Source organism: Lontra canadensis, unplaced genomic scaffold (genome assembly GCF_010015895.1).
Source record: "Lontra canadensis isolate GAN:19392208 unplaced genomic scaffold, GSC_riverotter_1.0 scaffold20, whole genome shotgun sequence".
Lineage (NCBI taxonomy): Eukaryota > Metazoa > Chordata > Mammalia > Carnivora > Mustelidae > Lontra > Lontra canadensis.
In genome coordinates this window covers 19,983,906-19,995,351 of record NW_022631014.1, presented here as the reverse complement: position 1 = coordinate 19,995,351, position 11,446 = coordinate 19,983,906, and the positions used below count along the sequence as shown (strand labels likewise).

At 42.1% G+C, this 11,446-nt stretch overlaps 1 protein-coding gene across 3 annotated transcripts in view; it reads right to left on the bottom strand.

The window, feature by feature from the left end:
- The window catches only part of TRANK1 (tetratricopeptide repeat and ankyrin repeat containing 1), an 83,277-nt gene that overhangs the window by 7,608 nt on the left and 64,223 nt on the right, over positions 1–11,446 (bottom strand). For all 3 annotated transcript variants that reach the window (XM_032861260.1, XM_032861259.1, XM_032861258.1), the window contains one exon: positions 2,269–2,414. In XM_032861260.1, the coding sequence (XP_032717151.1) occupies positions 2,269–2,414 (146 nt within the window). The remainder of the gene's footprint in view (positions 1–2,268; positions 2,415–11,446) is intronic.

Sequence of the window (11,446 nt, the reverse complement as noted above, 5' to 3'; positions counted from 1 at the left end):
ACTTTGAGTCAGGCCAGGTAGCAATTTAATTCTACACCCAGTATGCATGGTGTTCAAAAGACACTCAAATAGATCTAGTGTGAGGCTTCAGTTAATACTCAGATTACACTTAGATCTCAACTCAACACATCATTAGAAACTCTCTGTTGTATACCTCAATAAAGCTGAAAAAAAATAAAGAAAAAAGATGTTTCTGGGGAAAATCTGTGACTATTTAATGTTCTGCTGGAAAACTGAGGACAGAAGGTTAAATAACTAATTAAAAGTTTCTTTTTGCTTTAAAAAAAAAAAAAGCTCTCAGTCGGTTTTGTCATGTCATATGAACTCACAAGGGAACTGGCCTGGTCAATTACTCCCACCACCACTGCATAGCACCCTGATAACTGGGTACCCAATAAATGTCACAGCTGGCATCCTATTATGGACTGATAGTTGGTGTCCCTTAAAATTCATACATTCAGGCCCCAACTCCCAGTGTGGTTATATTTGGAGATAGGATCTCTAAGGAAGTAGCTAAGGTTATATGAGGTTACAGGGGTGGTGCCCTGATTCAACAGAAGTAGTGTCCTTAGGAGAAGACTCCAGAGAGGGTCACCTGGGTAGCTAAGTTGTTTGGGCATCTGACTCTTGGTTTAGGCTTGGGTCATCTTAGGGTCATGGGAGCCAGCCCCACATCAGGCTCCGTGCTCAGCAGGGGGGCCTGCTTGAGGATTCTCTCTCTCCCTCTGCCCCTCCCCTCATCCATGCACACAAAAATAAATTAATTTTTTTAAAAGAAGACGATACCAGAGAGTGAGTTCTCTTGTGTTCTCGTATCTTCAAGAGCCAAGGAAAGGCTGCATGGGAACACAGGGAGAAGTCAGCAATCTGCAAGCCATGGAAAGAGCCCTTAGCAGTAGACCAGCTGGTCAGAGCCTTGATCTGAGACTTCTAGCCTCCAAAAGTAGGAGAAAATAAATTTCTGTCGTTTAAGCCACCCAATGTATGGCCTTTCATTACAGTAGCCTAAGCTGACTAATACACACCCATTACATATATCCCATATATAATGGTACCAAACACCTGGATAGAATAATATGCTCATTTACCAGCCATGGCCCTGAATGCCTACTTTCCATTTCCAAAAATTTAAAAAAAAAACAACCTCAAGGTACTGAGTACCTTTATTGAGGTACTGGTTGCACAAGTATATTAATTTTGTGAGAATTATGTGTATCTTTTTGAATATATATTATACTTTAATAAAAGCTGACTTAGAAAATAAAAATCTGAAGTTTGAACATCTAGTTCAGATATGTTCATTTTGTCATGTGTATAATTTAGTAGAAAGCAAAAAAAAAAAAAAAGAACCAACCCACACCCTATTTTCCCAGGAGCTGAGAGAGGACTCAAACTCCAGACTAGCAGACTCTGATTCTGGCCATCCCATACACCAGGAAGACCTCCTGGGGGGCATCAACAGCATTCTGTTTCTATATTCCTTGTCAACCATGAACCCCACCATCTCCACTTCACCTTTGGAATATGAACTGGGCTAAAGGCTCAAGAAGGCCTCCAGTGGGTCAAGTATAAAACTTATGAGGGTATGTGTTCACACATTTCATACACATAGGTATGAGTGCATGGCTGAGGATCTGCCAGTAGATTGTAGTGAAACAAAATCCTGACGGCCCACAAGTGCTCTTACCTTTATCTATCCAGTCAGCAAAACTGTGAACTCAGCAGGTAAAGGCGGAGAGGACAGAACAACCATTAAGCACCATGTGTGTTATGTACACACCTGTAACAAACCGTTCATCTTCTTCTACCCCCCTCTCCTCATCACACAGTGTCAAAGCTTATGAAAAGAGTAGAGTCCAGGAAATATACATATACTAAGAGTGCATATACTAAATTCACTGCAATGGCTGTCAATGAGGAGAGAACCAGAATGAAGACGGGCCACGAAGAGAAAGAGGATAAACAAACTAAAACCAATGATGGGCTTGCTGTGAAAAGAAGATTATATTCCACTCTTTTTCCTCCCACACTTCCCATTCAGCTCCTCGGTTAATCCTTTAGGCTTGGCTCTTGCCTTCAAGGAGCTCCAGCTCCGAGAGAGGCTCTCCAAGGAGCATCCAGTACTGCTGCCACCACTCAAGTGGAAGAAGGACGGTTTTGGCAAGCCACTTGAGAAGAGCAGGACAACACCATCCAGGGCAGGCTGACCCAGTGGGGCGGTGGGAGGGAGGGACAGGGTGGAGGAAGGAAGAGAATAAAACTACCTACTTTTCCACTGCGATAGCAGCTTCTTCAAAGAGCTCCTCTTGGCAGTACATTTTAAGTGCTAGATCGAATTCCTGAATCTGCTCAAAGCATCTGAAAGCATCTTTGTAGCACTGGCTTCGCTTATAGAAGCAGGCAGCATCTCTTATCTAGGACAGAGTAAAATATACTCTTAGAGTATTCATAGCGTAACTTTTTATCTTAAAAATAAGCCAACATCATGAATAATAATGTCTGCTATTTGTTAGGATCCAGCGAAAACACTAAGACATAGATAATATTAGGAAAACAAATCTGATACAGAGAGAAAAACAAAGTTAAATCCCAACCTCACACCACACACAAATTTAACCTTCCGATAGGTCAAAGATCTAAATATGAGAGCTATTGGAAGAAAATGTATGAGAATATCTTTGTGACCCTGAGGTAAAGAAAGTCTTCAACAAAACCCAACACACTCAAACTTCAGGGGAAAAACTGATGGATTCAATTACATCACCACTGTTGAACAAAGGGCATGTGAAATAAAGTTAACAGAGAAAAGGCAAACATCAATACCTAGATCAGCATTGTCAAATAAATCTTGCCATGAAGATGGAAATGTTCTACAACTATGCGAGCCAATATGGTAGCCACTAGCCACATGTGAATAGTGAGCACATGAAATGTGGATAGCATAACTGAGGAACCAAATTTTTTATTTCATTTCATTTTCATCAGTTTTAACCTTATTTTTCACCTGTGGCTAATGGCTACTATATTAGACTGGACAGGTCTAGAACATTAAATGAATTCCTACAACCACAAGAAAAAGACTCCTGGAAACCCAAAAGAAAACTAGGTAAAGGATATAAAGTGGCAGGTCATGGTGGGGGGAAACTTGAATGACTAACAGATCAATAAAGATGCTCAACCACACTAATAAAGAAATGCAAATTGAAACCACAGTGAGATCCACCCATGAAGTTTGCCAAAATTAGAAAAATCAGAACCCACTGAATGTGGTCCTGGAATCCCAATGCACAAACTGGCACAGCTGTTCTAGAAAGAAAAATGGCTTCCATCTTCACTTAGTGAAATTAAGTACATGCATATTCTAGGGCCAGCAAGGCCCATTCAAGCTGTACCCAGGACCAGAAGGAGGTGCAGTGCTGTATGTGGCAGCCAGAAGTTGGTGGCAACTTGGAAGTTCACCACTAGGGAAATGTATAAGTCAAATGCAGGGATGCCCACTGAAGAAAACTATCAGGGTTCCGAAACCTGGCCAGACCTTAACACTAAAGTAGGGCATGGAAAATGTAAAAAAAACAAAACAAAGCAAAACAAAGCAGAAAAATATGCCATTTAAACAAGCTTAAAATATGTATGTATAGAAAAATTACTCTCTGCTCTTCAATTATGCATGCAAATGGGGGTTCCACATTAAATGCACTGGAATGGCTGCCAGTGAGGAGAGAATGGGAACGGACACCAGCCATGAAGAGGAAGAGGATGAACAGAAAAAAACCACGAGTGGGTTTGCTGTGGACACAAAATTATATCCCACTCTTCCTCCCACAACTCCATCAGCCCCTCGGACAATCCTTTATGCTTGGCTCTCCCAATGTTTCTCCAAATTCCCTTCCCATCACCTCCACCACCATCATGGCAATCCAAGCCATATCATCCAGCCTCGGCCACTGCTCCCCACTGGCCTGTCTACTTCTACTCTTGCTGCCTACAGACCTCTACCCAGAGCAACCAAACAATGAGTTCCATGTTGCTCCTGCAGTCAGAACCTTCCACTGGCTCCTTGTGACATATGAACAAAATCCACTCCCCACCACGGATGTCGAGGCCCTACCTGATTTGCTCCTGCCACCCTCTCTGGCTCATTTTACCACTTCTAACCACTCACTCTGCTCTAGCCCAACCAGCTGTTCCTTGCTGTTCTTCAAGCTCTCCCACATGCTCCCACCTTGGTGGGCTTTTGCCTGCAAGGATGCTTTGGCCTGCGATGCCCTGAAGCAGTTCTCCCAGTCTCTGCTCAAAAGGCAGCTCCCTTAACTACAGAGAACAAACTGAGGATTGTTGGAAGGAGGTTGGTGGGGATGGGCTTGATGGGGGATGGGTATTAAGGAGGGCACTTGTGATGATGGGCACTGGGTGTTATACATAAATAACGAACCAATGAACTCTTCTCCTAAAACCAATATTGAATTGCATGTCAACTAACTAGAATTTAAATTTTAAAAAAAGAACAAACAAAAAAAGACAGCTCTCTGCCCTCCCCCTGCCTAAAACAGCAGCACCTGACACCTCTGTCCCCTCACCTAGTTACCTAGCCTCATCAGCCCTAGCATCTCCTATGCTAGTCTGTCAAGTCTGTCATCCCTCTCCCCCTCCAGGAAGGAAGGGAAGCTCTCTCAAGGCAGAGGCCCCTCTGCTGCCACCTGCTGGCCACTGAGCACCCACAGTGCCGGGCACCCAGTAAGGGCCCATCTCTTTGTTGAATATTCATTTCATAATTCTAACTAGCGGTACCTGACATCCAAAGAGAAAATAAAATCCAAGTGAAACAAGACAAAACACATACACCAGGCCCTTTAATAAATCTTAGCTGGCTTTTATTTTTCTAGACAATCTACACCAAGTGCCAAAATACAAAGAAGATTCAGGTATGAGGTTCTTTTGTGTCCAGAGACCTAACAGAGCAGGGAGCATCTAGGCCCATCTCAGCCACAAGAAAACAATCCCAGAACCAGAGCACCTACCACCCCATCTCTCGTCCTCTCCTGACAATGCTGATTACTCAGAAGGAAAACTCCAAGTGGGAATGCACGCCCTTGTAGGTGCCAAGAATGTGCCCAACCAGAGAGAGAGCAGCGGGATGGCTCAAAGAAATTCCCCTGCTCTGCACACTCTGCTCCCGACGGGAGGGGTCCCCACCTGCCATCCTGAGCAAGGACCTTAGGAGGTTTCCAGGGAAACCATGTTACTCTCAGGAAAGAGGCAAGAAGCAGGTGACACAAAGGAATCCCTGGGGGAAAAAAAAAGGCTTGCACCTCCAGGGCCCCGTCACAAAACATTTGTTTGTGGGGGTAGCACACATGTGGGAGCTGGGAATACGGAGGAGATTTGGTCTGAGGATGTTGATAAAGGCTGCTGCCAAACTGATCAACTTGAACCATGCTGGTTAGTTTGGTGGGAGGACCACATGATGCTGGCCCAGGTTGGACCCCCTTCCAGGGAGGAGCCTAGGCAAAGAAAGGAATGAGACCGTCCCCTGGGTGGGGCTTGAAGCTGTTAAAACACATGGGGGAGAGTCAAGATGGCGGAGAAGTAGCAGGCTGAGACTACTTCAAGTAGCGGGAGATCAGCTAGATAGCTTATCTAAAGATTGCAAACACCTACAAATCCAACGGGAGATCGAAAAGAAGAAGAACAGCAATTCTAGAAACAGAAAATCAACCACTTTCTGAAAGGTAGGACTGGCGGAAAAGTGAATCCAAAGCAACGGGAAGATAGACCATGGTGGGAGGGGCCGGCACCCGGCAAGCGGCAGAGCAACAGAGCACAAAATCAGGACTCTTAAAAGTCTGTTCCACTGAGGGACATTGCTCCAGAGGCTTAACCGGGGTGAAGCCCACGCGGGGTCAGCGTGGCCTCAGGTCCCGCAGGGTTACAGAAGGATCGGGGGTGTCTGTCGCAGAGCTTACAGGTATTAGAACAGGGAAGCCGGCTACAGAGACAGCCAAGGAGTGAGCTCTAAGCTCGGAGTTACCTTGAACCGCTCGCAGGCTCGGTGAGCTCGGAGCGTGGCCGGAGGCCAGGGTGACGGGAGCAAGTGGGCGCTGTTCTCTGAGGGCGCACTGAGGAGTGGGACCCCGAGCTCTCGGCTCCTCCGGGCCGGAGACTGGGAGGCCGCCATCTTCATTCCCGTCCTCCGGACTCTACGGAAAGCGCTCAGGGAACAAAAGCTCCCAAAAGCAAACCCGAGCGGATTACTCAGCCCGGCCCCTGGTAAGGGCGGTGCAATTCCGCCTGGGGCAAAGACACTTGAGAATCACTACAACAGGCCCCTCCCCCAGAAGATCAGCAAGAAATCCAGCCAGGACCAAGTTCACCTACCAAGGAGTGCAGTTTCAATACCAAGGAGAGCAGCGGAATTCCAGAGGAGGAGAAAGCAAAGCACTGAACTCATGGCTTTCTCCCCATGATTCCTTAGCCTTGCAGTTAATTAAATTTTTTTTCTTTTTCAATTTTTTTTCTCTTCTTCTGCTAAATTTTTTTAAACTTTTAACCTTTTCTTTTTTAATGTTTTGTAACTAGTTTATCTAATATATATATATATTTTTTCCTTTTTATATTTTTTCTTTATTCGTTTTCTTCTTTTAATTGTTTAATTTTTTTTTTGTTTCTGAACCTCTTTTTATCCCCCTTTCTCCCCCCTCACGATTTGGGAACTCTTCTGATTTGGTTAAAGCATATTTTCCTGAGGTTGTTGCCACCCTTTTAGTATTTTAATTGCTCCTTCATATACTATTATCTGGACAAAATGACATGGCAAAAAAATTCACCACAAAAAAAAGAACAAGAGGCAGTACTGAAGGCTATATCAATACAGACATTGGTAATATGTCAGATCTAGAGTTCAGAATGACAATTCTCAAGGTTCTAGCTGGGCTCGAAAAAGGCATGGAAGATATTAGAGAAGCCCTCTCAGGAGATATAAAAGCCCTTTCTGGAGAAATAAAAGAACTAAAATCTAACCAAGTTGAAATCAAAAAAGCTATTAATGAGGTGCAATCAAAAATGGAGGCTCTCACTGCTAGGATAAATGAGGCAGAAGAGAGAATTAGCGATATAGAAGACTAAATGACAGAGAATAAAGAAGCTGAGCAAAAGAGGGACAAACAGCTACTGGACCACGAGGGGAGAATTCGAGAGATAAGTGGCACCATAAGACGAAACAACATTAGAATAATTGGGATTCCAGAAGAAGAAGAAAGAGAGAGGGGAGCAGAAGGTATATTGGAGAGAATTATTGGAGAGAATTTCCCCAATATGGCAAAGGGAACAAGCATCAAAATCCAGGAGGTTCAGAGAACCCCCCTCAAAATCAATAAGAATAGGTCCACAGCCCGCCATCTAATAGTCAAATTTACAAGTCTTAGTGGCAAAGAGAAAATCCTGAAAGCAGCCCGGGAAAAGAAGTCTGTAACATACAATGGTAAAAACATTAGATTGGCAGCAGACTTATCCACAGAGACCTGGCAGGCCAGAAAGAGCTGGCATGATATATTCAGAGCACTGAACAAGAAAAACATGCAGCCAAGAATACTATATCCAGCTAGGCTATCATTGAAAATAGAAGGAGAGATAAAAAGCTTCCAGGACAAACGAAAACTGAAAGAATTTGCAAACACCAAGCCAGCTCTACAGGAAATATTGAAAGGGGTCCTCTAAGCAAAGAGAGACCCTAAAAGTAGTAGATCAGAAAGGAACAGAGACAATATACAATAACAGTCACCTTACAGGCAATACAATGGCACTAAATTCATATCTCTCAATAGTTACCCTGAATGTTAATGGGCTAAATGCCCCAATCAAAAGACACAGGGTATCAGAATGGATAAAAAAACAAAACCCATTATATGTTGCCTACAAGAAACTCATTTTAAACCCGAAGACACCTCCAGATTTAAAGTGAGGGGGTGGAAAAGAATTTACCATGCTAATGGACATCAGAAGAAAGCAGGAGTGGCAATCCTTATATCAGATCAATTAGATTTTAAGCCAAAGACTATAATAAGAGTTGAGGAAGGACACTATATCATACTCAAAGGATCGGTCCAACAAGAAGATCTAACAATTTTAAATATCTATGCCCCTAACGTGGGAGCAGCCAACTATATAAACCAATTAATAACAAAATCAAAGAAACACATCAACAATAATACAATAATAGTAGGGGACTTGAACACTCCCCTCACTGAAATGGACAGATCATCCAAGCAAAAGATCAACAAGGAAATAAAGGCCTTAAATGACACATTGGACCAGATGGACATCACAGATATATTCAGAACATTTCATCCCAAAGAAACAGAATACACATTCTTCTCTAGTGCCCATGGAACATTCTCCAGAATAGATCACATCCTCGGTCCTAAATCAGGTCTCAACCAGTATCAAAAGATTGGGATCATTCCCTGCTTATTTTCAGACCACAATGCTCTGAAGCTAGAACTCAATCACAAGAGGAAATTTGGAAAGAACCCAAATACATGGAGACTAAACAGCATCCTTCTAAAGAATGAATGGGTCAACCAGGAAATTAAAGAAGAATTGAAAAAATTCATGGAAACAAATGATAATGAAAACACAACGGTTCAAAATCTGTGGGACACAACAAAGGCAGTCCTGAGAGGAAAATATATAGCGGTACAAGCCTTCCTCAAGAAACAAGAAAGGTCTCAGGTACACAACCTAACCCTACACCTAAAGGAGCTGGAGAAAGAACAAGAAAGAAACCCTAAACCCAGCAGGAGAAGAGAAATCATAAAGATCAGAGCAGAAATCAATGAAATAGAAACCAAAAAAACAATAGAACAAATCAACGAAACTAGGAGCTGGTTCTTTGAAAGAATTAATAAGATTGATAAACCCCTGGCCAGACTTATCAAAAAGAAAAGAGAAAGGACCCAAATCAATAAAATCATGAATGAAAGAGGAGAGATCACAACGAACACCAAAGAAATACAGACAATTATAAGAACATACTATGAGCAACTCTACGCCAACAAATTTGACAATCTGGAAGAAATGGATGCATTCCTAGAGACATATAAACTACCACAACTGAACCAGAAAGAAATAGAAAGCCTGAACAGACCCAAAACCAGTAAGGCGATTGAAACAGTCATCAAAAATCTCCAAACAAACAAAAGCCCAGGGCTAGACGGCTTCCCGTGGGAATTCTACCAAACATTTAAAGAAGAATTAATTCCTATTCTCCTGAAACTGTTCCAAAAAATAGAAATGGAAGGAAAACTTCCAAACTCATTTTATGAGGCCAGCATCACCTTGATTTTAAAACCAGACAAGGATCCCATCAAAAAAGAGAACTACAGACCAATATCCTTGATGAACACAGATGCAAAAATTCTCACCAAAATACTAGCCAATAGGATTCAACAGTACATTAAAAGGATTATTCACCACGACCAAGTGGGATTTATTCCAGGGCTGCAAGGTTGGTTCAACATCCGCAAATCAATCTATGTGATACAACACATTAATAAAAGAAAGAACAAGAACCATATGATACTCTCAATAGATGCTGAAAAAGCATTTGACAAAGTACAGCATCCCTTCCTGATCAAAACTCTTCAAAGTGTAGGGATAGAGGGCACATACCTCAATATTATCAAAGCCATCTATGAAAAACCCACCGCAAATATCATTCTCAATGGAGAAAAACTGAAAGCTTTTCCGCTAAGGTCAGGAACACGGCAGAGATGTCCATTATCACCACTGCTATTCAACATAGTACTAGAAGTCCTAGCCTCAGCAATCAGACAACAAAAGGAAATTAAAGGCATCCAAATCGGCAAAGAAGAAGTCAAACTATCACTCTTTGCAGATGATATGATACTATATGTGGAAAACCCAAAAGACTCCACTCCAAAACTGCTAGAACTTGTACAGGAATTCAGTAATGTGTCAGGATATAAAATCAATGCACAGAAATCAGTTGCATTTCTCTACACCAACAACAAGACAGAAGAAAGAGAAATTAAGGAGTCAATCCCATTTACAATTGCCCCCAAATCAATAAGATACCTAGGAATAAACCTAACCAAAGAGGCTAAGAATCTATACTCAGAAAACTATAAAGTACTCATGAAAGAAATTGAGGAACACACAAAGAAATGGAAAAATGTTCCATGCTCCTGGATTGGAAGAATAAATATTGTGAAAATGTCTATGCTACCTAAAGCAATCTACACATTTAATGCAATTCTTATCAAAGTATCATCCATTTTTTTCAAAGAAATGGAACAAATAATCCTAAAATTTATATGGAACCAGAAAAGACCTCGAATAGCCAAAGGAATATTGAAAAAGAAAGCCAAAGTTGGTGGCATCACAATCCCAGACTTCAAGCTCTATTACAAAGCTGTCATCATCAAGACAGCATGGTACTGGCACAAAAACAGATACATAGATCAGTGGAACAGAATAGAGAGCCCAGAAATAGACCCTCAACTCTATGGTCAACTAATCTTCGACAAAGCAGGAAAGAATGTCCAATGGAAAAAAGACATCCTCTTCAATAAATGGTGTTGGGAAAATTGGACAGCCACATGCAGAAAAATGAAATTGGATCATTTCCTTACACCACACACGAAAATAGACTCAAAATGGATGAAGGACCTCAATGTGAGAAAGGAATCCATCCAAATCCTTGAGGAGAACACAGGCAGCAACCTCTTTAACCTCAGCCGCAGCAACATCTTCCTAGGAACATCGCCAAAGGCAAGGGAAGCAAGGGCAAAAATGAACTATTGGGATTTTATCAAGATCAAAAGCTTTTGCACAGCAAAGGAAACAGTCAACAAAACCAAAAGACAACTGACAGAATGGGAGAAGATATTTGCAAACGACATATCAGATAAAGGGCTAGTGTCCAGAATCTATAAAGAACTTAGCAAACTCAACACCCAAAGAACAAATAATCCAATCAAGAAATGGCTAGAAGATATGAATAGACATTTCTGCAAAGAAGACATCCAGATGGCCAACAGACACATGAAAAAGTGTTCCATATCACTCGGCATCAGGGAAATACAAATCAAAACCACAATGAGATATCACCTCACACCAGTCAGAATGGCTAAAATTAACAAGTCAGGAAATGACAGATGCTGGCGAGGATGCGGAGAAAGGGGAACCCTCCTACACTGTTGGTGGGAATGCAAGCTGGTGCATCCACTCTGAAAAACAGCATGGAGGTTCCTCAAAATGTTGAAAATAGAACTACCCTATGACCCAGCAATTGCACTACTGGGTAATTACGCTAAGGATACAAACGTAGTGATCCAAAGGGGCACGTGCACCCGAATGTTTATAGCAGCAATGTCTACAATAGCCAAACTATGGAAAGAACCTAGATGTCCATCAACAGACGAATGGA